At 37.7% G+C, this 27,715-nt stretch overlaps 2 protein-coding genes across 15 annotated transcripts in view; one reads left to right on the forward strand and one right to left on the reverse strand.

The window, feature by feature from the left end:
• Window positions 1-1,426: 1,426 nt before the first annotated feature.
• On the forward strand, window positions 1,427-19,657 carry NSUN7 (NOP2/Sun RNA methyltransferase family member 7). The gene is given in 13 exon segments (XM_005232167.4): window positions 1,427-3,903; window positions 3,905-4,160; window positions 4,562-4,620; window positions 5,991-6,121; window positions 7,235-7,387; window positions 8,623-8,806; window positions 10,405-10,615; window positions 11,253-11,396; window positions 11,956-12,057; window positions 12,592-12,709; window positions 14,875-14,992; window positions 16,571-17,223; window positions 18,452-19,657. Coding segments are annotated over 12 exon segments (2,148 nt in total). The 5' UTR covers window positions 1,427-3,849; the 3' UTR covers window positions 17,189-17,223; window positions 18,452-19,657.
• A 492-nt stretch (window positions 19,658-20,149) lies between these two features.
• Window positions 20,150-27,715, reverse strand: part of APBB2 (amyloid beta precursor protein binding family B member 2) — a 189,673-nt gene continuing 182,107 nt past the window's right edge. For 12 of the 14 annotated variants that reach the window (XM_055796092.1, XM_055796098.1, XM_055796093.1 and 9 more), the window contains 5 exons: window positions 26,776-26,863; window positions 25,630-25,713; window positions 25,009-25,124; window positions 24,221-24,400; window positions 20,150-23,598 (listed from right to left, as the gene is read on the reverse strand). In XM_055796092.1, coding sequence (XP_055652067.1) covers window positions 23,431-23,598; window positions 24,221-24,400; window positions 25,009-25,124; window positions 25,630-25,713; window positions 26,776-26,863 — 636 coding nt within the window. In that variant the 3' untranslated portion in view covers window positions 20,150-23,430. The remainder of the gene's footprint in view (window positions 23,599-24,220; window positions 24,401-25,008; window positions 25,125-25,629; window positions 25,714-26,775; window positions 26,864-27,715) is intronic. The other 2 variants (XM_055796094.1, XM_055796101.1) reach the window with 1 other exon arrangement.

Here is a 27,715-nt window from a genome sequence, read left to right on the forward strand (position 1 = left end):
CCACATGGTCTACAGTCAGTTTCATTTGAAACTGAGAACATTCAAATAAATTAATCCAGTTTTTCTTCCTGGCAAGCATACTGGCTAAAACAGTAGCGTATCTCTGGTATTGGGAAGCAATGATTAAAACTCTCTTACATATTTAAACCTACTAGTGTTCACACAGTTCTCTTTGTCCTGTGAGGGTGCCTGACAGTTACCTGACGTGTTACTTTTCCCCAAATGGTGCAGGGAGCGAGGGAAAGGTTGCCTCATGATTTGTTCAAGAGCTTCCTCAGAGCATGAGCGTAAAGTCTTTGTTCTCACTGACCCATGATCTCTTCAGGTGCTCTTAAACGTGTTGAATGCTTCAAATACAGAGCCTCCCAGAGCAGCTGAGAGCTCCACTTAGTCTTTGGAAAAAAGACAGGAAAAGATGTGAATGCCTCCAGGCCTCCTACCTTGCACTGCCTGGCTGTAAAGCATTATAGTCTGATCTAGTTCCCCATCCTCCTCTCTAGTTCCCACTGTACTATTTGAAACCTGCAATCTTCTTATCTTTTGCTATTGTTTGTGCTTGGGTAACAGTAATTTGTGTTATGGGAATCTAGCTCCACCCATAATACAGGTGTTTGCAGAAAAGAGATTTGTACATCCCTTTGCAGAGGTAAGGTACACAAGATGCACCCCCTTTCCCTTGTGATGGTGCTGAGATTACTTGTTGAACTGTTGGGCTAACAGCAAGTTGTCATGGTTGTTGTCATCAGGTTAGTGGATTATGACTTGGAAGCAGAAGTGGGGAGATGTTTCTTGTCTGTTTTCAGTGCTTTCACAACCAATATTATCCTGAGGCAAGTGCTTTCTGTTCATAACAGAAACTCTAGGTGTCATGGAGAATAGCTGTCCAGCAGCTGTCCATTAAATTTTAATCACAGGTGTCTTTAAGTTCCCTTCTTCTGCATATCCTGTTACTTACTACTCTAACTTGCAAATCTGATCAAGCTTGAGGAAAATAGTGTGGAATTATATTGGCCAGAACTTGGAAGCTTTATTGCAACTGCAAGTTTCTGGTTTGTAGATGAGGCAGTTGTACCTGTAGTCAGCCAGATCAGTGAGGGTGTGTATGTATTTTTAACATTGAATCAGCGTGCTAAAACTTTATGGAGAGATGCTGCATTTGGGTCTACACCAGGTATTTTTTTTTTAATTTTGATTTATTTAGCGTTTGTAGAACTCTTTGGGTTTGGTTTTTTTTTTTCTATGCTCACATTCTTTCTTCATCTCTCTTCAGCAACCTCCTAACAACAAATTCATGTTTCATTCGAAGATTTTCTTGTCTAAAGAGTGGAAATTTATTTTCTGAACTTTGAAAGGCCATTCTCTCTTTTAGGAGAATGATGGCCTCTTGGGACCTTGAGGATTTTTTTGCCACTCAGCTGAGTAATCTGCTTGAGGTTCAGCTCATTTCTTCCATAGACAAAGGCAGGGTCTTTTCTTCTCTAGTTCTTCCCAGCTGAGCTTCATATTAATCAAAGCTGTGATTTACAGTGTTGCAACTGTGCAGTGTGTCTGCACAGGGCAGAGCACTGTCATCTTTATTAAGATGTCATTTGTCTTTTGGGAAAGTATATTCATCAAATAATCTTAATAGCAGTGTGTCTGGCGGGCCAGCAAAAAGGATTTTGGCAAAGAAGTTGCAAACAGTAATTGGAAACCCTTCAAGTCTTGAAAGTCCTGACAGCACAAATGTTAGTTCACTTGCTACATACGCTAAGGAGTACTTTGTGCTCAGCTGGAGAAGGGGTTTGAGCTCCAGGTCCTTAGATGCTGTTCTTTTTTCTGTGAAGTCTTACACATATCTTCTGGTCATTTACCTGTAAACTCTGTCAGGAATTTTTATACTATTGGGTATTTTTCTTTCTCCTTTCTAAGCACAAGAGTTTAAATTTGGTTTAGGTAATTTGGTACTTTATTCTGTTGAAAAATAGTGCTTTTTTTGATAGTACTGCTTGTTCTGCTTCAGTAGGGCTTCATAAAATAAATTTGTTTGCTCCATGGATCCATCAGTGCTGCATCTAACACCAGGGATGCTGGAGCTTAATTCCCACTGGAAGAAGCTGTTTGCCTGAGGCCCAGGACCTCTGTATAGAGACAGTAAAAAGTTGCCTCTGCAGGGTTAGTGGCTGTCAGTTTTGTGGAGCAAGTCCTGGGAAAGGAGAATGACATGTGGCCTCCTCCAGATGAGGTGCCAGAATTCAGGAAGCAACACTGGTGAGGTTTCTGAAGCATGCTGGGCTGGGTGGACACTGACCTGTGCCAGTCTTGGAGAGGGGAAGAGTGGGTTGAGCGTCACCTGCGCTGGGGAGAGGGAGTTTGAATGGGGGAATGCTGGCTCAGCATGGGGCGTTTGGTGGCTGCCTGCTGGAGAAGTAACAGCTTGTGTTCCTCCTTTCCCCTCCAACGCGGCATGCTGCCATCCTCCTTTGTTTTGTGTGATGGGGGCAGGAAAGGGGAGAGGAAAAAAGAAAGCTGAGCAAGTCTGACCTGGGGAGAAGAGGTATGTAATTTATCCTGAAGAATGTGGGGGCGGGCAGGGAAAAAGCTTGAGAATGGTTGTACTGAAGTAAATTGTGTAGCAAAAGAGAAGATCCTTTCTGTTTGGTCAGAGTATCACCTTGTATTTTTGATTTTTACGCTGGTGAAAAGAGCAAATTCTGCTTTTCGATGGTGTTAATCCTAAAGTATTCAGAACTATTTTTGTCAGCACCAGACCATGCCTAGCTTTCTATGTTAAAGCTGCTAAATTCCTCATAGTTCTCTTGTATTATTCTTCCCCAGACAGGAAAACTAGTTTGTTTTATTTTGGTTCTCTCTCTCTTTTTTTTTATTTTATTCTTTACTCTGCGATTAAATTTATCTTGTCTTAGGCCTCTTCTGAACATTTAACCTGACTTCTGAGCCTCCAAACATTGTCATAAGTGCATATTATTGCAACCAGAGCAAGTAGGGTAAATTGAAGCACTGTGCTAGATGTACTTTAAGCAAGTTTTATGTGGAACTTAAGCATATTTTTTGATTCAGCTAACACTGGGGCTTTTTAATTTTTTTTTCTTGAAGCCTTCCCTATTCCACCTCTAGGAAGGAAATTTTTATTTTATTGTTTATGTAAAGTGTGAAGGAAATTTGAGAAACACATGGGCTTGTGGAGAGTTGGGTAATATCTTTAGAGACTGTCAGAAAGGATTTCCTGCATTTAAAATTGTGCTGTTTAGGTAATACATTAATTATATTAACACTTAGGTGATCTCTGTTATCCATTTTTAGGAGTCGATAATGCAGTTTAGTGAACAAGCATGTGGAATTCACTTCAACTCTTTTCAAGATGGTTCTTCTTTGGAAGAGATGATGGATGCTTTGAAATTTCTGTAGTGTCTTTTTGTTAAAGGAGAATTCTTAGTAAGAGATACTATTCTATCTGCAATAATAATGCTTCTTATTAGACACAGAGAATCAAATCTCTGCATATAGTCTGTTCAGGAACATTGATGGTAAAGCACTGGCTTCTTGAAACAAGTAACGGGTCTTTGTATCTGCATTAGTGAAAATAAATAAGGTAAGAAAACTATTATAGATCTCTACTATGTGTAAGATGATACAGAAATGTATATATATTTTTAAGTATAGATAATATATGCATATACAGATTTGCAGTATTAGAACCTAAAAAAGAAAATAAATTCTATTGAAAACCTGAAAATGAAGGGAAAATAATATTCTGTTGAAAGAAAACTTCATCATTCAATACCAACTTTGTTTTTTGCAGAGGCAGCACGATTGTGACTTGCGCTTACACAATCAGCAACTGGAAGAATGCCAGGTTCTAAAAGTAATGTGGTGTCTTTACATGAGGGTGTAATAAATGATAACTTCAGACTTGAGTAAAATTAAAATTTCTAATGAAAAAGGACCTGTTGAAAAAAGAATGACTCTGATTGAGAAGAATGGCTATCATGACTCTGTATACATAAATGCAGCTAAGATTTTTCAAGGCATTCATACTGAAAAGCGTAAGGATAGAATATTGGTGCGATATGGTGATGCCTCAGTATCTCCCATGCTGACTTTTAAAGATGAATATTCCCAGCGTGAATCTTATGAACTGGCTTTCAGTGCTTTAAAATGTAAGTACAAAATTTTCCAAGAATTGTCAACAGAAATGATGCAGCAGAGAAGATATTAAAAAAAAAAAAAAAAAGTTCTGCCCAACACCAGAAATCTGGGGAAATTTTTGTTGAACTACAGATGACTACTAGACTACTTGTATCCCTCAAATATTTGACTATATCTAAGTGTTGTTAGCATTTTGTGGAATCAAATGTTTAAACTCTGTACTTTTTCATGCAATTCCTTTACATGCAACTTTTTTAGCATTGCTACTGTTTGTGATTGAATTATTTGCCGTTAACTTTCATTATATTTACACTTCCAGCTTTTTCTTTAATGATTAATAAGTTTTTATTTTTCTTCCATAGAATGTTGTACATTTCATAGCATAACTTGTCAATATTTTCTTTTTTTGCAGATCAAGATCTTCTTGAAGAAATACTGTTAGATAGTTGCATTTACCCGTGCCAGTCAATAGTAAGTGAACATTTTTATGAGGAAATGGATTTTGTGTTTTCTGAGTTGATGTAATTAGAATATTTTCTGAGGATTCTGCAACATTCTTCAGAACAATTCTTTTGTTTTGAACTATATGGTAGCCTAAGACTGAAATGTTGCTGTCCTTTTTAGGTAGTCTAAAGCATCAGTCTCCAAGGTAGCAGATACATTAAGTGTATGTAGATCTGTTGTAATTCTTGTTGCACCTTACTGCTAGGAATCAAAACCTTCAAAGAAAGACGGCAGGAGAGTGAGCCGTAATGCCTACTGCAGTGTAATACTTGCTTATTCATGTTGTCCATGAGCCAGTCCGTGTCCATGTGCTTTCCTTCCCAGCTGTATCCCCTTGTGAGTGGGGAAAAAAATCATGTTCCTTTCCTGCCCTGGGAGCTGGAAAGCATGGAGTGAACCCTGTCAGACAAAAGAATCCATTGAACCCATGTTTCATGTCCTGGGCAAACTGTATTGCAGACAAATATTGCACTTGTATTGGCAAAAATTGGTCCAGTTTACTCTCTCAACAGGCTTTCCTGCTTTGAAAAAACCTAGAGCTGACAGAGTAATGCGCTATTCCTTCCAGTTCAGTCTCTCATGCCCTTGAAAATTACAAGATTAATTTGAACTGATGTTATTTGTGGAAATTGATGTGAGCAGGCAGATGATCTAACACATTTGATTTTTGGCTTGGTTTTGTAAGGAACTAAGACTTCCGTGGCAACATTTTTTGTTTGGTGGTATTTCCCTGATAACTTGAGTTTTCTAGCTAATTTCAGTTGTATTTGTGAGAAGGTAAGAATTTTTGAAGGCACAAGAACTATAGGAATGTCATGAAAAGAGGTAGACAAGAAGTGCTGTTAATTACTGTCCCTAAGAAGAGGATGCTCCCTGCTGTAAACATTTAGACATGGGAAGGAGATTTTACATATGTCCCAGCTGCAGAATGGTTATTATAACTGAGCTCATTGGTTGTTATATACCAAAGATTACTACAAGAGAAAAATTGATAAATAAGTCTTTGTTAGCTTAGCTATTCAAGGAACTACCTCATGAGGAGAAAATAATTTCAAAGTTTAAATTCTGGTAACATTAAAAGTTATTAAGATATAGTATATTATCAGTCTGTATGGAAAATATTTTAAATTTTGATAAGCTAAATAATTAAGTTGGGTATTTCAGTCAATGTTCTAGTAACTCTTCATGAGGAATTCTTTTCACATCCTTAGGAATAAGCTTTTCACTGGAGTTTTTAGTGCCTCTTACATGGGAGACTGCTGTTTGATACGGATCTTTTTGCAGACGTAAGGCATGCTTTGTGTCACTTTCTCTATCCAGTTACTTTTCTGTTGCAGCCAGATGAATTAACCAGCTTGCTTGTTGTGATGCTTTATGACCTGCAAGACCGAAAATTTCAAGCACGAGAGATTTTTGATGAAGAGGAACCTGTAGCAGAAGTTCGGAAGATAGAGCGTTATCTATACAGGTTTACATGCAAAAAGCTTTTTTTGTTGATATATACTGACAGAAATACAGATTTGTATAACCAGTGCCTTTTAAAACTAGTTATTACAGATGTCTTTTGTCTTTTGAGTTTCGTGGGCTTTGTTTTTATTTTTAATGAGAACCTGGTTTAAAGGGGAACTTTCATATTCCAAGAGTTAAGAAAAATAGAGCTAACAAGCCATGTTTATATTGTGGATTATTTTGCTAGAATCTTATTTTGGAGTTGAAATTTTTTTCATACAATTTAGAAAAGAAACTAAATAGTAAATGTTCATAAATAGGAGTGTAATAGAGTTAACAGGTCATGGAATGGAATAACATCCATTTATGTAGCAATACTTCTATTATGCAACTTTGTTAAATATTATTTTCAATATAATTAAAAAGATATGTAAAATAAACATTTTAAGTAGTGTTCAATTATTTATTTTGTCAGTGTTGATGAAGTCAACAGGCATTTATTGGACAAAATTGTGTTGCTGATGGATTTAGAATAGTCCAGAAGTTTATGAATATCACAATTACAGGGTGTTTCTGGAGGCCAGTAACTAATATACCTTGATATCTGAAGTAGCTCACCAGCAATTTTTATTTGCTTTGAATTATCATGTATCAAGATCATGCATAAAGCTTGTGGGAAGAAAAGACTGGGAATATTTCCTCTTAAATGAAAATGTCAGAATTATGAAATTGACTCCTGGTTGTCATCATACTTGTGTTTCTGTATGCATTTAGAGGTTAGCTTGCATCAAATGCTCATTCTGCACCTGAATGTATTTATATCTTCAAGCATGCAAAAATATCTGATGATTGTATTCCAGAGATTGACATACTTGAGAGTCATCTCTTATAATTCCAGTCCTGTGTGCATTAAAGTAAAACAATCTTACCGATGTACCTTGCATCTACCACTATCTGGGGTAGAAAATGTCTTGTAACTGTATTTTCTGTAGGGGCTTGCAAAATGAGGCCTCACTTTTGGTTTCTAAGCAAGATATTATTGCAATAGAAATGGTGCATGTTAGTAGCTGATGTAAACGTTTATAGAACTTACTAAACTTGTGTCTTGTTAAACTTGCTAAAACTTCTGTAGTTTTAGGACCAAATTGGCAGCTGCACTAGCAAGATGTCGCATCAAACATGATGCTCTTTCAATTGAATACATGTTACCAGAAACCACACGGAAGCAGGAACAAAGGGCTTCTGCTTTACCTTTATGTGTTTGGATAAACACATCTAAAATCAGGTAAGGTCTGTAAAGTATCATCTAATATTGATGTTTTACATGTGAAGGGATACAGTTTGCTACACACTTGTTTTAGAATTTCCAGGTTATATTATTACCAGTAATTCAAGTTTCCTATAGTAAATTCTGCTTAGACCAGTGACATTGTGTGGGGGGGTGTGTGTGTTTGTTTATGTTGCAGTAATGGTATTCATAAAATGTGACAAAGTTGTGAAACAGTTTTTCTTACTATTCTGTTGCTTGTGTGGGTCTTTCACCAAATAAATGAGGAAATAAAGTTAGAAAAAAAACTCTGCATGGGTGAGCAAACTCGATGAAAAATAAAGAGAAAATGGTTTTAAAAGTGGATGTATTACTGTAAGTCATAACTTGGCAAAGAGTGTTAAGACAGATCCAATACTTAAAATTGGTGTTTATTCTGTAAGGTTAGTGTAAACTTGAAATAAAAATAGACTTTCTAAACCCCTGGTGTTCCCAGTTCTGTACTGATACATGAACCACACCAGGTTATTCTGTTATCTATTCTGTTAGACAGGTAATCCATTTTATTACTTTGTCAAGAATTTTGTTTTCCTGCTCTTGTCTTGGACCAGTGTTCCGTGCTTAGATTATAGGCTTTTCAAGAGAGAGGTGTCTTAGGCTGGTTTTGATTTTGTAACCTTAAGTAAGACTGAACTAAAAGCTGCTGCATTGATCCTACATCTAACGTACCACGTAAGCTTATGGCGCTGTATAAAACTGTGTTGCAACAAACAAGTCTTGGTGTATATACCTTTAAATCTTTATGATACTTGAATTGCAAACCTCAGCATTTATGCCTTCATTACATTTACACAAGGATTATTTCAGTTATCAGCCATTAAATTAATTGGCGAGCTGGATAAATTGAAAGCAATTGGAAGGACTAAAGTATTCAGGCAGTTCATTTGCTACAGTGTCTCCTGAGCACATGGACATTTATGTTTTGATGCTTTGAATCATCCTCTGGAGACACATACCTCTTTCTGAATTTATTTTATCAGACTTATTAACTTAATTGTTTCAAACCAGAACTTACATACCTAAAATAGAGTGAATTCCCCTCCTCCATTAGGCAGTACTGCACTTTTTTATGTATATATGCATGTGTGTATACTCACACACACAAAAAAAAAGGGCAAAACCCCATGTAATGATTGTGAGCTACATTGCTTAAGTAACTCTTGTATATTTAATGGTCAGTTGCATGTTAACAGCCTTCAAGATGTTTTCAGAGATTTGAAGAAGAAGGGATTCACAAGAGTTGAATCTGTGTCAGACTTCAACCGTTATACGTACAGTGTGGACCAACACTGTCATGATGTATTGTTTTTTCCTTCCTCTCTTAAAGAAGAACTGCTTAATTTAGATCTTTTTGCAGACTGCAAACTCTTCCTGCAGGTGAGTTGATGTCACCCTTGAATAATACGATCTGCAAACTAAAGTAATGCTTTGCTTGAGAATGAGGTCATGTATCATGTGACTGTCCTATTAAGTCAGGCAGTCAGCAATATACTCATAAGGGTTTGGACCTTTTTAATAGTTAGAAGGTTAGAAACTGTTCCACTTACTAAATTTAGCATGGCAATGTTAATGGTTATAATTGATTGCTACAATTAAGTTAGTAGAATGTTTTAAGTTTAATCTTAAAACTGTTAAAACATTGAAAGTGGTCGAAGAGGCAGACGTTTCTGAAAATGCGAGGACATTTTCTGTGTAACTCTGTATGCATTACCCCCAGTTAGTAGATGATGGTATGCTAATACTATAATCCCTCTTCCTCTTCAACTGTGTATTTGTGATGGAATGATGCTTCTTTATATTTTGTGCAGTGTGATTCCTAAATCTTCATAAACCCTACTGGTCTTTTTCCTGACTTGCCATCATTAGCCTCCCCAGGCAAGACTGGGCAGAGGTTCCTGTTGTAGAGCAGTGGTTTGGAGTAACCGTTCAACGACACACAACCACAAATTACCTGAAGTGTCTGATGATTCTTGGGTGCCTAGCAGAAACATTTCAAAGGGCATTTTCACTACATGCTTTTTCATTTTCTGGAAATTTTAGCCTCAAAATTTATTAGCCGACTTACAAAGCAATTCAGTATTCAATATTCAATTTCAGTATGTGTATTTTGAATGGAAGACTTACAGAAAATAACTATATATGAGAGCCCCTTAGGTCACAGGAACAAATTCTGAGTATGACTGCTTAAGAATATTCAAAGTGAGGAAATGGAACCCTCAAAAACTCCATCTCTCTTTGGTGGGGTAGGGTGGTACTTGAATGCTGTAAGTAGATATGTAGATGTTGATGTGAACTTAAAAGTTTTAGTGCTCCCCTTTATCATCAGTGTTTGCCAGATTTGGTGCAATACACGGTACCTGTGGTCTGTGTCTTCACTCTTTGCCTTTTAAAGTAATTTAATGGAGGGAATGTCCGATTTGCCTTTTTTCTCTTCATCACCTGTAGCATGAGTTCACTTACTCTTGTTGAGAAGTCCCTGTGCTTTCTGCATTCAAATCTGCCTCTGTGGTGTTCACATTCCAGCAGAATCTTGGGTTTTCATCTGTAAGGACTTCATTTCTCCTATAACTATTGTCAAGAGCTAGGTGAATAGTTTTGCATTTCTCTGTTAAGCTGCCTCAGAGAATGAATTCTGCATATTATGGCTTATGTTTGCCTTTTCTGGAACTGGCTGTTGCTAGGCATTCCTCCCCATGGCGATGATACGCACTACATTGTTTTAACCTCCAGATATTATGCTTTCTTATGCATTAGTCAGAATTATATTATTTAAATTTAGTGAATGACTTAAGATGTTTGGTTTTGTACTTTCTTTAATTCTGTATTAGCAGCTATCCCCGATTAGTTTTTCTCCTCCCTTCTTTCCTGTTTGTCATGAAAACAATGAAATACTTCCCTGATTTTGGAAAGGAGGTTGGCGTTCATAGAAACCAACATAGTTGGTTACGCGTAATTTCTGTGTCGTTATTTTCCAGGATAAGTCTCGCAGCCTTGCTGTACACTCTGCACATGCACTGTTGAATACAGCTGATGACATTATCGTGGCTCATGTAGGTTCCCATCTGACCACTGCCCATATGTCAGTGCTGACAAACAACAGCATGTCCAGAATTTTTGTTTGTGGTGTGAAATCCTCAGCAAAAGCAGCAGAACTGAGGAACTTGTTCAGTCACATTGGATGTAAAAGTAGGTGTTTAAACAGTTGGTGTGCATGAAGTATTGTTATGTAGGTGTTTGTGGTATATATAAATATGGCATAATTCTATCAGAGTTCAGAGATTTCATATTTGAGGACTTGGGGAGGGCAGTAGCAACTTATCTTTTTGTCACAGGATGAACTGACACCTCTTCAGCTACAGTCAAGTTCATCAAAGGCTGCAAGTTAACCATGTCATAGATGCAGGCTCTGGAAATGTCAGGGTGAATTTTTCCATATAAGTAGTTACTGTACAGCAGTTGGTGTAGCTGGGAACTTTTGGGTCCATTTGTTTCAAGTCCTGGCTGTTGCTTTCAGACTGATTTTCAGCCATTTGTCAACGTTAATCCAAAACACATGCACTTGTCCAGTTTACCTGGAGGACACAAACAGAACAGAAAGCAGCAAGACTTTAGAACCCATTAGCAGTCTTTTCAGTGGAAGACGCTCAGGTCTGGCTAGTTTTTCAACCTGTTTGAAATCAGTGGGGCGTACTTTGGAGGATCAGGGTCTAGCAGGCTCTAGCTCTATGGAAGCCTATATAACATCAGTCTCTTCCCCTTTACCACATTAAAATTAGGCAGGCTTGCTTGCATGTGGAACTACTGAGTTTTCCCCTTTTTTCAGATATTCAGTTGTTACATGAAGACTTTACCGAGATTAGACCAACAGATTCGAGACTTCAAAACACAAAAGTTATTTTGCTGCTACCACAATGCTCTGGACTGGGTGTTGGCAATCCAATAGACTTTATTTTAAATGAACATGGAGGTAACTTTCAGTACAATAGCTAGCTCATGCTTCTTGGTAGAAATTGCATTCAAGTATTGTGGTCTAGACATCATAGCTGCCTCAGTAAATTGTATCATTTTATTAAAAAAACCTTCCTTACTTTAACTACTATAACACTTACATACTAAATAACCTGCATAATTCTGTGTGTCTGCTTCAAGTTGATAGTATGAAGTTTTGAGGGTTATTCTTGGGAGCAGAGTGAATATAGCCTTTCTTTTAAGGGAAAATGATTATAGGCAGAAAATCTATTTCAAGATACCAATGTGTGTATCATTTTCCATTGATTACATTCCTTCCTTTATTGATTGTTTGTATAAGTCCATTTACTGTACAACTTTTGTTACATAGAAGTAGCTAAATTACAGCTAAAGAGGGAAAGAAGAATCATTAAGGCACTCCTTGGTATTGTAATTTGCAAGACCTACCTTTGCACTGCACCAATAACAACTGGGTCTTATACCAAAGCATTTTGTGGAAACAACTTAAAGTCAACACACTACAAGTTGCAATAATACGCTTACAGTTCTTTATTTAGATGCAGGATTGCTGAGACACCTTTTCCAGGGATCTGTATCTGAGGATAAACTCAGTATTCTTGCTGAGAGGCAGCTAAATGAGTTGATTCATGCAATGAAATGTAAGTGTGCTAGCTCCCCAGTTTCTGGGAAGCCCTTGTGTTATCGATTCCATTGTACTATCACCAGTTTTTATATAATTAAAAATACACCGATTATGCTGTTAGTTAACAGTAAGTGTGTAACCAGTACTCCTAAATAATGATTTCCTCAAGGCGTTTCTGTGTCCTAGTGTTCACCAGCCATTAATACAATAATCTTCAGCATTGTGTAGAGAACTGGCTTACTCATACTGTGCTTTGGAAAAGTTGTAACTGTAGTCTGACTCCACCTGCATGCTGCCACTTTCCCCCTCCGTTGGAAGCTGTGTGAAAAGGCAGGATGCAGCTTTGAATTTGTGCTGAAATCTGCAAATATTTGAAAATATTTTAATTATTAAAAAACAATAGAGATTGAATGCTAATGTGTTCAGGAGGATATATTTTATTGGTAAAAGTAACATCCAAGCATAATTTTTACGATGTTTTCAGTCCTTACTAAATCACTGTGTGCACGAGGAACTTGAACAGTGAAAAAAATTTCTTTTTATTTTGTAGTTAACAAAGTACGAGCTATTGTTTACTGCACTTGTTCAGTTTACCCAGAAGAAAATGAACTAGTAGTGGAAAAAGCACTGAAATCTGGAGTGGAAGGAAATAAAGTCCCACCATATAGGTATGGAATGAGTAGTTTTGTCTATGGAAAAATTAGAAGTATAACTTTCAATCGTAGCATAATTCTTAGCCTAGACTGATTTGTGTCTTGCATTAGAGTAACATTTTAAATAGTTTTTTGCTGCCCCTCATTCCATTTCTTTTGATGTTTGCTACTTAGTGCTTTCATCCTCTTGACTTTTTCCTCTAACGTTTTTGTTCCCGTCTGAAATTGAGATTGGAGGAACGTGTCACTGGTTGGAAATAACATTGTGGTGAGGTTCTGATAGAGATACTGCTTTTATCCTATCAGTATTCAGAGAATGAAGCTAGTTTAAGATAAAATGGAGACTAGAAGTCAGGGAACTTGCTGGTATGCTGTCAGCTTCTGACCTAGAATTACCAGTTTCAAGGGAAAAAGAAATGACTTCTTAAAATGTGAGTATAGAAGAGTGAAAACCTCTTCTGTAGGCTTGCTCATCCCTGCATTCAGATGAATGACTTTTGGGGGGAACAGGTCACAGTAAAAGAACATACTGTGCAATCATAACAAATACGTAGGAAAAATGTGTGTTGTATACTTTATGTAGTTAAAGCCTCAGCTGGAGCAATTGTTAAAAGATTGATGGGTACTTTCTGGATTTTCCTTTCAGTCACAGTAGATAAATGCAAACAGTTGGCACTTGCTTGCACGTAGATGTAACAGTTGATTACGGAATGCAGGTTAAAAGTGGTTTTGTTGCAAAGAGCACGGGAAAGTAATACCAGATTTTTAGATTTCATATTATCTTACATGATGTTAATGACCTGGCTATCATAGGGAAAGGTACTGTTGTTCAAGATATCATTCAGTTTAGTTAAACTCTGCATGATTAAAATGGTAAATGTTAACTGTGGCCAACCCAAATTTAAAAGAGTTATGTTATGCATGATGTTAAGATACAACAAAGTGCATCTTTCTTGCAAATCACTGATAGAAAAGAGCAGCCTGCTTGAATTTTTACGCTAAATGTTCTTGTTGCAATAAAGCTGATGGTAACCAGCATAAACAGAGCAGCAGTAGAACACCGTAAATAAAAGATACAGTGTGATTATGGTTAAGATGAAAGCTCTCACTGTTTAAGATGCGTGTACTACTTATGACAATTCCTTGTACACTTTCCTTAGAATTAATTAGATAACTTATTTGACTGTAAGAATGCAGGATAGAACGAAAAACTTACTAGCCCCTGTATTCACAGTAGTGTCTGTGAGATCCTGTGTGATCATCACAGATAGACTTAGTATTAATTTCCTTTTCCAACAAGACTGAGAGCTTTCAGGAAACTTACGCCAGTTGTGCTTATGCGTATTCTATCTTTTAGAATTACTCTGCAGTGCTGGAGTGGTGCCAAACAAAACGAGGCTTTGCTGGAGTTCGGGGTCATACAGCTGGTCTTAGGGCTGTGAAATTGTCAAGGTGATTTTAAGCATGTACCCACTGTCAAAACAGTTTTTAGCAAAGGATTTACCTTTAAGTGTACGCATTGTAAACGGGTGTGTATAGAGGAGAATTTAAACCACTCATGCATCTCACTTTGGCATACCAAATTTGAGTTAATTTCTGCATCAATTTTCAGGGTCAGACATCTGTTAAAATAAAATTATCACATTTTTGCATTGAATTATGTGATCTAAAAGCAAACCCTCTGATTTGTCATAGGATATAGCTTTATTTAGTAATGCAGGGAGGATGTGAGCCTTGTAGTCTGTTTTACCAAGTCTACAGGGAGAACAGGAGAAAAAGATTAGTTCTTTCTTCCTCACTGATTCACTGCAAAACTGTAATTTGACAAAACAGCTCTCAGTTACTACAAATAGGCAATTTTTTCTAACCCAAGATATTTAGTTTAGACATATCATCTTATTATGAGCATACACTTAGTAACTCAAAGACAACACCTTTAAAGTTTTTGTGTACTGCTTAGTGTTTTCAGAGCATTCCCCAACTTCATGAACAACTTGATAATCCGGTAATTGCAGACCTGAGAAACAACCCAGTTGTTAATAATGTTGATATGTATTTATTATCTGGTGGTTAATATACATAATAGACATAATTTGGAAAACTACTTTTAATACATCCTTGTTTATTTCCTTTTATATCCTTAAATACTATTTTCTGGTCATTCGTTTATTTTTTTACAGGCTTATTCCTCCCGTCTTTTCTACTTGCTCTAATTCAAAGGCTTCCACTGAAATGTTTTTCAAAATGGAGCCATCAGAAATTTCCAGTGGCTGTTTTTTAGCTATTCTAGTGAGAAAGGTAAGCTAAGAAAACTACCATTTAAAAACACTTCACAGAAGAAGAATATTGCCATTTTCCACAAAAGAATATATGAAATGGAACATTTAAAAAAAAAAATAGTAGTCCTGGCTGTTCTCTCATTGTCTTAAGAACAAAGAATAGGTGAGCAGTTGAAATGTGCCACTTTCAGAGCTTTATGCTGAGCACAGCTTTCCAGCATGTGCCTTTTTATAATGGAGCTGTTCACGATCAGAGCAGTCTCTGGCTGTAAGTTAGTGTTAGGAATATCCAGAAGAAACAGATTCTTGCTGTCACACCTTGGAGTGAAACACACAGCTTGACCAGACTCATGATAAATGGTGCCTAGTAAGGTTATTTGTTGTGCCTGTATGTCTCACCAAGATTTTCCAGTATCCAAGAAGATACTGTCACCCTTAGGGATTACGACTTCATTAGAATTTGAATAAAACAGCTATGAATAAGTTTCCTTCCAAAACTAAGGCATATGCAAATCTGGCTTGAAAGGCAGGGGGGCTTTTGCTGAGTAATGGAAAAGACTTGGCAGGATTCCTGAAGAAAGGCCTTAAAGCACTAGTTTGCATCTCTGAGCATCAACGTTTTCCTCATGTAAAGATGCAAGATCTTGTTTGGTTATTTGTACCACTTTCTTTCATACTGCAGTTACAGTGCTTGAAAGAAACTTGTGTCTTGGGGGAAATTAGAAGATTTTATTAAGAGTAAGAGAATCACACGAGAAGCCTTTCAAGTTACCTGGTTTTGACCTCTTTCTTTTCAATGTAAAATATTTTTTTAGCCTGGCTCCCTAAGCTAGTAAGTTTTAGTTAATTGTGCTGTGTAACATCTGTCTACCACGTTATGTCCCTCTAGAGAAAGAAACACTTTTGTTTCAGGTAGTTGATCTGAGTAATTTATTAGTCAAATTCTGAAGCACAGAAGCAATTGTTGCTGTGGCCAGTTTTTAGGTGACACTGGAGATGAACTTTTTCCACAAGGCAGAAAAAGTCTACTTTAAGTACAATTCAAACTGAAATTTCTGGTTTACGGAAGCCGCCTTCTTGGCTAGTTGTAAATAGTTTTTTCCTCATTGCTTTGGATGTTGACCTGGTTTCTAGTTAATCTGATTTGAAAGTTCCTTGCTTATGTATTATGAGCAAGGATTTTTGTTATAATACAAATTACTCGTATTTAATATCACTGCTAATATTTCTGTATTTTAATAACTGTTTCTGATACACACACTTACATATGTGTATGCATGTTATTACAGACACAGTACAGAGCAAGTCAGTGTGGGAGACACATTACAAAATCTAGAATTCAGTTTCCCCTCTTCAGGTCTGTAGAGGGCACAATCTCTGAAGAGCAAATGCTCAGATAACTCTTCACACAACAGTCACGTTCTTAATTTCTTAAGCAAAAAGGTTGGGTAGCATTTATCACATATGATTTAAGTCTTTCTGCTAAATACTACTGTAGTTTTCTTGTGGAGTAAATTCTGAAGAACCTGGGATTAAAGTACTGAGTTTGCAGCTGGGTTCTGTGGCTTAGATGCATTGTTTCCTTTGAAATTTTCAGAAAGATTCTTCTGAAAATGTGCCTGTTAAAGACATTTTGGCTCATGCTCCAGCAAAAGGACTACTAGATGGCAGTTTTGTTAAAAAATCAAAGGAAGAGGAGAAAAAGCAGAAAGTAACACAACGTAGACGTAATATTACTGGTGGTGGTATAAAGCCCAAGACTGTAGAGTTCCTTCGCCGTCAAACTGTATCTAATATTAAGGCTGAAGTTTCTGTGTCTAAAGCAGTCAGCAACATACAACAAAAGAATGTGAACCAAACAAACAGCTATGTTCAGCTGAAGAAATCTATCAATCCTGCTTCAGCCACAGCTCTGCCTAAAGTGCTGAAGCACACATCTTATTTGTCGCCTACTGGCAAGACGTACGAAAGACAGACCCTTGCTAGGAAGACACATGCAGAACGTAAGAGGGTTGTACTGAAGCCCGTGGAAATAGTTTTGCCTCCCGTGATAACACCATACCCAAGTTTGCAAGGAAACAAACCCAGGATATCAACTCATCCTTGTTTTCATGCGTGGACTGGAGCAAAGGGTTCAGGTGGTAGGGTACTTCCACCACCTCTGTCTACCGTGGTCAAGCCAACTGCGCTTGGTCTTCCTCGACCATGGCTGTAAGAATCTTCAGATTTTGCCCTACCTTTACAAAGAAGGTAAAGATTCCTGTATATATTAATCAACACACTTAATTACAGTATACCTGTATGCAGGATGATCTTGCTGTGGCAAAGAGATAAGAGATATCTGCACAGAAATATCCATATTAGATAATCATTTTTAAACCAGTAATCGCACCTTAACGTGAACGAAGCTCAGCTGCATAAGGCTGATAAGACCGCTGAGGGGAGTGAGGTCAAAAAGCTATAGCTTTTTGCTGTATGCATCGAAGTGACATGTTAAAAGCATACATTTCTGCCCTCCCCTGCCCCCACCATGACCTGCTTAGATCTGTAGGAATTCTCAATTTCAGATGGACTTTTTTCAAAGCGAGTCTGCATTTTTTAAGTGGCTATCTCTTTACAAGTGCTAGATACCATTTTTGTGAGTTATTATTTAGACTGCCAACATGGAAATTAAGCCTTGCACAGCATGCCGGTTAGCTCACCTGTATTTCTAAAACTACACGTGAGCTTTTGTACAGACAACTGGCCAAGTACACTAAAGCCCATGCACAGGCTTTCTAGTACTTGGTCCCTTGGTTTCTACTCAGGTGTGCTTCAAAATATTAACAATGAACACTAGATAAAATATTTTTATGCTAAAAGTACTGAATTATCATCACAATGTCATGTCAGACTATGTCATGGTTCATAACTTTTTTCATGAACTTTCTTGACACAAGCAGTTCTTAGTTGAAAAAAGCTGCTACTGTCAGTTATTTTTATAAATGTTACTGCTAGTCAGCTGAATAATGACTGAACACAGAGTAGTTTGTCTTTGGAAACAGCTGTGGGCTTCTACCCTGCTCCCTTTTGCTAGCAAATATAAAAATAACTGTAATGTACCTTTAATTGTTCTATAATCTAAGCAGAGGATAAAAGGTACACACAGATGTACTTTAAACAATAATCTGATTTAGTATTAAATATGGACAGTATAAAGAAAGAAAATGACGACAGAATGACGGTAAAAGGAACCTCAGGAATTGTATTTAGATTAGAAGTGTTGTAGAAACGAAATAAAGACAGTGTAGCAATACAGAAAGGCAAAGATACCTGTGGCCCAAGAAGAAACTGTCCTCTAGGCAATCATTTAAGATACTTGACAAGAGTGTTAACAATATGGTATGGAATCTTAAAGTATTTGAACATATGATTCTGGATTTAGACCCAGCCAGAGAAAAGGTTTTAACATCTCTTATTTTTTTCCTCACCACACCAGTCAGCGTAGCTTTGGAAGAAAGGATGTGAACGATACCACACCAGCAACATGGACAGCTGGCTCTTGCTCATCAGATAAGTACTGTTGCTTCACTGAATCAGTAAAAATTTCTTTCTGAGCCAGCTGTCCTCTTCAAAGGCATCACTCACCTGCTGCATATCCCAGTAACCCATGCTCCTTACCTGCTCCAGTAAAAGGATGAACTCTATTCAGAAACCAGAGCAAACTTCCAAGGATAGATATAGACCTGTGCACATGCAATATATAGAACTGAAAAAGAAAATAAATCCCTGTTTTGTTTCAAAACCGTCCTGGAGGAGGAGAGATTCTACGTGTTAGATAAAAGGAATGGACCGTAAGGAGATTCTGGGTTTTCTTCAGTATGGTTAAATGCTTAAAATAAACTTCAGAGATTCTGCAATTAGAGACCAAAACTGCTGGTTTTTTTTAAAATCAAAATCTGTATCAGTAATTATTAAAGATAATTAAAATTACTTATAAAAGAACATACATGTGTCTGATGACAGAATTTCTAGGCTACTTACATAATACGCATCATGATGTCTCTCAGTCGGCCTCATCTTGCTTTCAGGAGTTTGTGTCTTTGCAATGTTACGGAGGCTAACCCAGTTAGTGTCTTGATGTCTTACCAAGAATATCAAAGAGCTGGTAGTGAAGGTTCTGGTTCTACAGGTCAGCAGCTACTTTGTAAGCACCAAACATCACACGATGGAGAAACATCTGGGACTGGCTTCAGAGAGCTCGTAGGTAGAAGGCTGTATGCGCAGTTAAACACTTGATGACTTTTTTCAGTAAAACTGTATCTTGTGTAACATAACATTCTGTAATCCAGTTATGTATTTGTAATTTTCAACTAAAACTGCCGATTCAGCTTTCCAGATACAAAAGCGTCCATTGTACTGCTGTTGCCTCTAAACCACCAGTACGTTTTTCCCTCCCCTCAACCACAATTTGGAACAAAAGAAATAATTTCCCATTTTCATGGACCAGTAACAGTTGAGACAATAATTTTATGCAGCTAAATTTATTCTCGGAACAGATTACATTTAAATGTGGAGAAGTGGTCAACAGCAGGGAAAATTGTCCTTTTCTGTGTCAGTCAGGTGCTTTAAGACTGAGCTCTGCTAATAAACAGTGGGTGTCTCCTTCCTTACTGCTGCTAAAGTAAATGAACCCTGCTTTCGCTGACTGTATAGCGCAAGTTTTAGCAATGTACTAATTAACCTGCTCAAGAAAGGAGTAATGGGGTTAATGGTAATGCTGAAAGGCTGAGCCCATATTAGCTGTTGAAATAAGAAAGTTCTTTTCCATGGGTGACTTACTAACAGTTTTAGGATCCCCAGTTAAATGATCTACAAAATGTTTGATAAAATTAAAAGAAAAGGGATGTAGAACTCTGAAGTGACACAGAACTGGCGTAAGCTATTAGATACTCCATAGTTTCTGTTCCTTTGTCATGGAAAGGGTGTGTTATATAGCTACAGGTGACTCTGCACAGGAAACGTATCACTAAAAACCCAGTTTACTATGAATGGATTCTATTGCCCTTCCATGCAGTTTTTGTTATTCCTGTTTAACCACCCTGTACGTGGCCTCTGTAGCCTTACATCCTCCATACCCCCTTGCTCCCCTTCAAATGAAACAGTAAGTGGCTTAAATAAAACCTACAGCCAGCACTTCAGATTTCAAGAGAGAGGCTTTTATCTCATCATTGACAGTGAATATAAATCTCCTTGCTTCTGCAAGGAAGCATATTAATGACATGACTGACATGTGATACTTACCTCTAACTTACTACTTGCATTGAAAAAAAATGAAGAAATTAGCTTTGCTTTACATGATTTTTTCTACAGACTTCAATAAAAATGCGGCTACAAATAATTACAAAGCCTGCCTTTTTTTAGGCAACCTATAGTATACAGAGTGGAGAATGTTACAACATCACGTCCAGTAAAGACAATACATCAACATAACGCAGGATATTTCAGTAAAAATAGAATAAATAAAAATATTTTAAGCTGTATTTAACAGGTTAATTTAGAATATGGCATCAGACATACAAGGCGTAGTGAACATGGCTGCCTGCCTACAGAACCACTAGGTATTATAAAAAAATGCATAGGTAACTGAGGGTCTGTGTAACATCAACTAAAATAGTGGCAGTTGCTCAACCCCCCCCCCCCCCCCCCCCCCCATACATACTACATATTTTTTTTGGCCATGGTAAAAGTGGTTTCATATATTGTTTAACAAAAGGTAACGGGCTTTGCAGTATTAGGCTCCAATTCTGCAAAACACCTGCACGTATATTTAACGTCTTGGAGAACAAGGGGCTCTACTGAAGCAAAAAGGCCACATACAGTCAGACCATTAAGCACACTACTTAAACACTTGCAAAATCAACAACACTGTGTTAACAGACACCGAACTCTTAAAACATAGATTGGCAAGTGACCTACGGCTTTTCAAACACCCTTCTATCTTCTCCTCAGCCCTCCCTGCAATTGCACACTTTGCCAGTGAAAGCTAACTATATGTTCATAGCTTTGACAACACTGGTACAGAAGAACCTTTACAGTGCTGTTCGCTAAGTGTTGTAGTAGTTTAAAGACAGTCTGGATCTCTTGGGGATAACAAGCACTACACAGATGCAACTACAAAATCTAATCAGACTGTTTCAAATTCACTGTTGTAGAACAGTTGCAAATCCCAAATCCTGGCATTTCCAGCTGAAACTTTAAAAAGACACTGTCCAAGTATTTTCTGTAATTTAAAACAAAAGTCAAAGTTCAAATCACTACCATGATGACGAATAAGGAAACTTTTACCTCTTTAACTTCATGATCATACCTAAAGGTACATCGTCAGCCACCACATTTTGATAGCGATAGGAAGGGAGTTTTTACACTGCTCCTAGCAGACATCGCTGGGATCACTACCAGAAGCTGAACGAGCCTGTAGACAAGCAGCCATCTCCATGCTTTGCCACCTGGCTTCGTCCATGGCCAGTTTAAAACACTGGTACTGCTAAAAGGGGTGGGGCTGTTTGTGTCTCCCCCCCCCCCCCCCGGCTCTCCCTGCCTACTTGGCATAAGCAGCTTGGCCTCCAGCTGTACAAGGAATAAACTGGTGCAAAGGGGGTAGCAGGGATATGACCCTTGGGGAGGGGAAACTTGCTTCAGTGCCTGGGGGTGCAGAACTGGGGGTCATAAAGAGATCTGAGACAGGTGGGGGATCAGCTCCTTAAGAGGGTATTCGAAAGAGCTAAATTTAATCACAATAGTTGCATAGCGAGCCTTCACCTGACTCCTGCTCATACATCACACCGAGTTTCATGGGGTTTTTTCTGCAGTTTTCAAGGCAGAAATTTCTTGAATCATCATTCTTTTCCCCTCGTGTTCCTAAGTTGCTTTGCCCAGGTGTTGCCATTAATGTATTTAAACAAGGAAATAAAAAGGTAACGGCTTGTTTATAAAAGTCCCTTGCATAGTAAGATAAAAGAGTTCTTGTAATAACAACCTTGCCAATGTTCTTTTAAAATTATAGTATGAGCAGACTTGCAGACTTGGGAGACAGTCACAGTTTGGAACATATCTATAAATGGAGACAAAACATTTTTAATGCTAGTTACAAATACATTTGATGTTCCATTTCCAAAATTTGCACCAACCTGCAGGTCTAGACAGAAGATGGTGAAGGGAGAGACTCCAGATGCATAACTGCATTTGAAAATCAGCCTAAGGTACAATTTTAAGGGGCAATACTGGGCTGACTTTGCCAGGGTCTGCAGCAGTGTGTAAATCACAGCAATTTAGATGAAGCCTTTGGAGCAAAAGCATTGAAATCAAGTTGTACCACCTGAGGGACTATCTTGTTAGAAAACAACTCTCTTCTTACTTTGTCACGAGAGCACTAAAAGTAAATGAAATTTCATGGAATTCTGTAAATAACAAGAAACATGACTGTTCTTTTTGTAGCATGTTAAGCACTCAGCAACAAACTCTGAGGGGAAAGGGGAATTGTGCAACCAGATGCTGAACTGAACATTTCATCAAACACTTGTATGGAATATTTTAGTCTCTGTAAGAGTTGTAAGACAATAAAATTACTGGTTAGTTTTTTCTCACTCCTGATTAGCTTGAGCCCTGTGTGAAACAAATGGTATTTTGAATGAATCAGTGACAGATTTAGGAGAATAAATTTAACAGCTAACAGTTGCATTTGTACATCTAAAGCTGAAAAGCTTCAGCGGATCACCCTGCAACTCAGTTACTGAAAACACTTCTGGATTTTTCGGCATTGGTTTGGTATTACACACGATTCTTCTCTAAGACCATAATGTATAACCAGGAGATGAAATAATGACGCCGTGATTCAAAAGCATGTCAGGGAGATACTGAAGTGGTTGCTAGACCAATGCTGACAAACAATTTAAAACTAACAGGCGTAGTTCTGTAAAAAATAAAACTTGGTATTTAATCTACAGGAATTCAATGGTAGCTAATACTTGGTACCTACGCCAGTGTTGAAAACAAAGCAAAGTGCTGTAGGATTTAAGATTGGTTTGTTACAAATCCAGCTCAAGACGGTGAAACTATCAACTCGGGCATCATTCACTCCAAGGACTTTAGCATGAGTTCACTGGGAGGGACGTGGCCATATTCCTTTTTTATGTGAGTTTAGGTAATGTTCATGTATTTACAATCAAACAGACCTTCCATTGCTCACGATGTAACTCACTGATAGCAAAAAAATTATTCATGCTTCTTTTCATATCACACAATGGTGGCAAGAACAAGAGAACATGCTTGTCTAACATTGTTTCGGTAAGGGTAGATTCTCTGAAGACAAAGCATCAGCAATTTGAAGTGGAAGGCCAAACGTTGTCAGTTCATTTTCCTTAGTGTAGCTACTGTTATCTTCAGTTAAATGGTAGGAGAATCTTCTCTCTTATGCAGCTATGGCATCTCAGTGACTGGGCGTTTCTGTTTCAAAGTGTCAATGAGGGACAACACTCCTCTTTTTACGTTAGTTGTAACTCTTCTAGTCACCGAGTCTGCAGGAGGTGGGGGCGGTCGAACTTTCTGTGAAGGAGGTCTGGCTACTAAGCACTTCTGATACCGCAGCTGCAACAAGGCAAAAGCATTCTCCAATCCTTACTGTATCCAATACTTTCACAGAGCATTTTAAATACAGTTTTAACCTCCCCATCATATATAGTCAAACCTCCGTTTTGGCCATGACAAATAGCCCAGCTGAAGTTAACGGGACATTGGTCTCAATCTGTGGGCAGAAACTGTTCATTCATTAGCACACGACAGATACTAAATCTATATCATAGGAACAGGCCTTTGAAAACTGAAAAATAAGTTTTCTGGGTTTAGCTATTTTTGAACAGGGATTATTTTCACTACATCGTCACTGGATTGTATAACACGACTCTCAGCAGAATGTTTTTCCAGCATTAGATAACTTGTGTAGTGAAAGAAGAGATTTTAACTTACACAGATGTTGCAGAGGTTAGGAGGGAAGATGATTAAAGGGGTATTGTTCACTACATTGACATTTCAAACCTAAAAATGTTTGGGCTTTAACTGATTAAATATAGCAGAATCCCAATTCCTATTTTTATCTGTTCTGTTTTTTTTCTGTCTTGAAGTTAATATAATTGCAAATTTGGAAAGATGATTATTTATGAAGGCAGTGCAAAAAACTAAGAGGCATTAGATGCCTTTGAAGGTCACTTACCATACAAGCAGCCTGAACAGCTTCTGATACATTGCCTGCATTTGGTTCACACCAAAAAACGTGGCACTCAAAATGCTGGTTTCCTGTATCCATAATGAACGCGAACGTGTGAATGTCCTTGCCCACTCCCATGAAAGACAGGAACCGCACACGACACTCCACCATGATTTCCTCTTCATTCTGGTTAGGAACCAAGTGATTGATCATTACTGTTGGATATTCTGTGGAACTCTACTTTCAATTTTAAGTTGATTAAATGGGGGGGATGGGGGATGACACTGATACAGTATTGTGGAATTCCATTCTATCTATATGCATATACCTCGTGTGCTCAGGCCTGGGCTGGATCTCCCCTTCTAGGCTGTCACCAGAAGACCAAGGCTTTAAGTATCAGAACTCAGCATATCGTGCATTTTAAAAACTTACTGCTCTTGGCTTCCATACCAAGAATAAGGTAAATACAGTTTAGAATTTAGGATTGCTACTTAAGAGCTTAACTTACAGTGTTTTAGGCTCAAAATTCCTAGAAAGGGTAACACTGCATTTGTGTTAGGTATGTAATGAATACTAATAGTAATTTAGATCTGAGAACATGCTTGAAATGGTAAATATAAAGCTAAAGCTGATACCTGCAATAAGAGCCTCTCCAGATTCTGGAAAGAAGTAAAATGCAAAATAAGCAAATGAATTCTAGTGTATATGAACTCTTTCTACTAGTGTTCCTGTGTTCCTGGTTTTCAACGCTCACGTTATGTTAAATGTGTTTTAAACAGGACAGTCTACCTTACCCTTTCACTGATGACTGTGACAGTAGCATCAGCGACATTCATAGTAACTGGCATCCAGTCTTCTTTGCTAGAGGAAGCCATTAGACTTTCAATGGCACTGTTCAGAGTATCCATTCCTAAAGGAGAAGAAAATGCAACAGTGAAAATGAAATACGTGAGTGTAAGTAGGCAGCAACAAGATTTTTAGTTTCACATAGCAGTACAGAAAACACATTGTTTTGGACTCATTAAAATTACTTTGATGATGGAAGAGGAAGGGTTGTGAAGTTGGGTCTTCTTCATCTGAAGAAAACAGAACAGGTGCCTCTGGCTTATTAAAACAGGATAGCACGTTGTTTAGCTGCTGCACCATTTCAGTTCTCCAGGGCCCTTCTCATTAGTAGCAGAGCTCATGTTCAGAGAAAGCAGTAGAAAGAAACTCCCGCTTTCTTGGCAGCTCCCAAAATACTCTAGTTGCAAAACACATTTTCAGAAGAGGCCCTGAATATTAGATGTCTTCATGCCTGACTGAAATGCACGAGTCGTTACCCTTCAAAAATCATGCATTTACACTTGGCTAGCCAGAGTCCAGCCTGTAGAGTTTATGCAAGGTACTTTGGAAGTCACATAAGTGTCACATACCCACAGGTTTAGCTACAGGTAGCATGCCCAGGTACTGGACGTGGAACTTCTGTACCAGCTCTGTCTTTGGTGTTGGGAAATCTACTGCATGGGAACAAAAATCAGCTTCTATTAACCAGCATTCACAGCAGGGAAAACCACTTTTATTTCATCAATAACATAAAACAGTTTACCCAGTAATTGTACTCCGAAAGTATTGTATCAATCAAAACAAATATTTACTTTTTCTGACAAGAACAATGCTCAGTAATTTCTAAAGGAATTAGGGATAAACTTTCATCACCTAATTCTTGACCTAAGCTAAGAGTAAGGTAACGTTATATTGCTAGCATATTAAAACCCAGAAAATATAGATGAATGTGCCTCACAGACATCCAGACCAAAGTTTCACTACATAGCTACGTACAATCTGGAATCTGGTTTTAATACCATCCTTTTTAGTATGTTAAACACAGTCTATGAACAATCAATACTACTATCTGAGCAGACTGTTACACAAGTTGATTTATGGATTAGGAGTAAGATATTCAGTATAAGCTGGTGGATCTAGAAGCATATAATTTCCTATAAAGCTAACACAAAGTATATTTGTTCTCCTGGAATACTTTCAAAATAGCAACAATTAAGCTATGCCTAATAAAGGCATGCAAAGGCAACTGACTTCTTCCATGCAGCAGAGTGTGCAAAAGACCCTTAAGCTGGAAAACCACCAGCTTGTACCCCTTGCCTTGGAAGTTGCTAGAACAGATGCCGAAATTGAGGAGTTCTCCTCCTACAGCTCCTTTGAATCCAAGTGATTAACTGATGTATATTCTGTTCTTAAGGAAGATTTGGCCAATTTGTGCGGTCTCGTGTCAAGAGGTATTTTGAATTGAAAAGGACAATATGTGCAAGTAGCCACAAATATGTAAAATTGCATTTGCAACATTTGTATTTCAAAATAAAGGAGGAAATGCACAAGTTGACATAAGTGAGCAGAACTCCATTTCTGTCAGCATAACCAATAGAATGTTTAATGTTTAAAAGACAGGATTACACTCCTGACTTCTCCACCCAACATGCTCCATTTTGGTCAAAAACAGCATCAGAAACAAAACACATCTAAACCAGGACCATCCCAAGGATACTAGCTGTAGCACACAGTACCTTGCAGAGGAACATCAAGGGTGACATTTGTCCTCTCCTGCAATGAGCTGCAAGCCACAGCTTTAGCATTCTTCCGTTCAGCCATAATCTGAAGAAGATAGTGATAATATAGCTTTTTTTTTTTTTAAATACAGTGCAGTAGCAACTACAAGTATAAATCTACTCCTATTACAACCCTAGTTTCTGAAATCTGAAATAAGTCAGAAGCTACGTGACTAAACAGGTTATTCTTTTTAAATACAAATTTCCTTTTCCTCCAGTTCATTCACCATTCCTTAACTACATAAAGAACTTGCGGAGGAAAAAAAACCCTAATCATTTTTAGCAAAATTGCAGTGAGAAGTAATATAGGAAGAAATATAAATATTTAACACACAGAGAAGAGTGTTCATTATTCATGTTCCCCTCTTATCTATATTCTGCTCTGGATAATTTTTTGCTCTATTTTTATGTTTCTTCTGGAATTAAAATCCCATGCACAATACAACCTGTTCTTTCCTTAAAATGTGCAATATTAGCAAAAGAGGTAAAAAACCCCCCAAATCCACTTGAAAACAATCACTTTGGATGGTTATTTCCTATGCATATATGACTGAGAAGGGACCCAGGGAAGGTAACAAGGGTTGTCCAAAGCTCATACAGAAAGCATTGCTATCTGTTTCTTTATGCTATGACAGTTAAGCTATATAAGAAACTGGTGTTTCAGTGGATGACGCTTGGTCTGAAGATACTTCTAGCAAATTTCTCCTTTTTGTTTTGTATATTGAAAGTATCTTTTGTTACAGGGACACAATATTCCCCCCTGCAGATGAAAAATGATACGCACTAGCTTAGGAAGAATCTCCGACTCAGCAAAAGAGGTCCAGTGTGTCAGCACATCCAAGAACCTCCCTGAATCCTGATTCCATCTACTGCTGAATTACAAAGGAACACACTCTAC

Source organism: Falco peregrinus, chromosome 2, assembly GCF_023634155.1.
Source record: "Falco peregrinus isolate bFalPer1 chromosome 2, bFalPer1.pri, whole genome shotgun sequence".
NCBI lineage: Eukaryota > Metazoa > Chordata > Aves > Falconiformes > Falconidae > Falco > Falco peregrinus.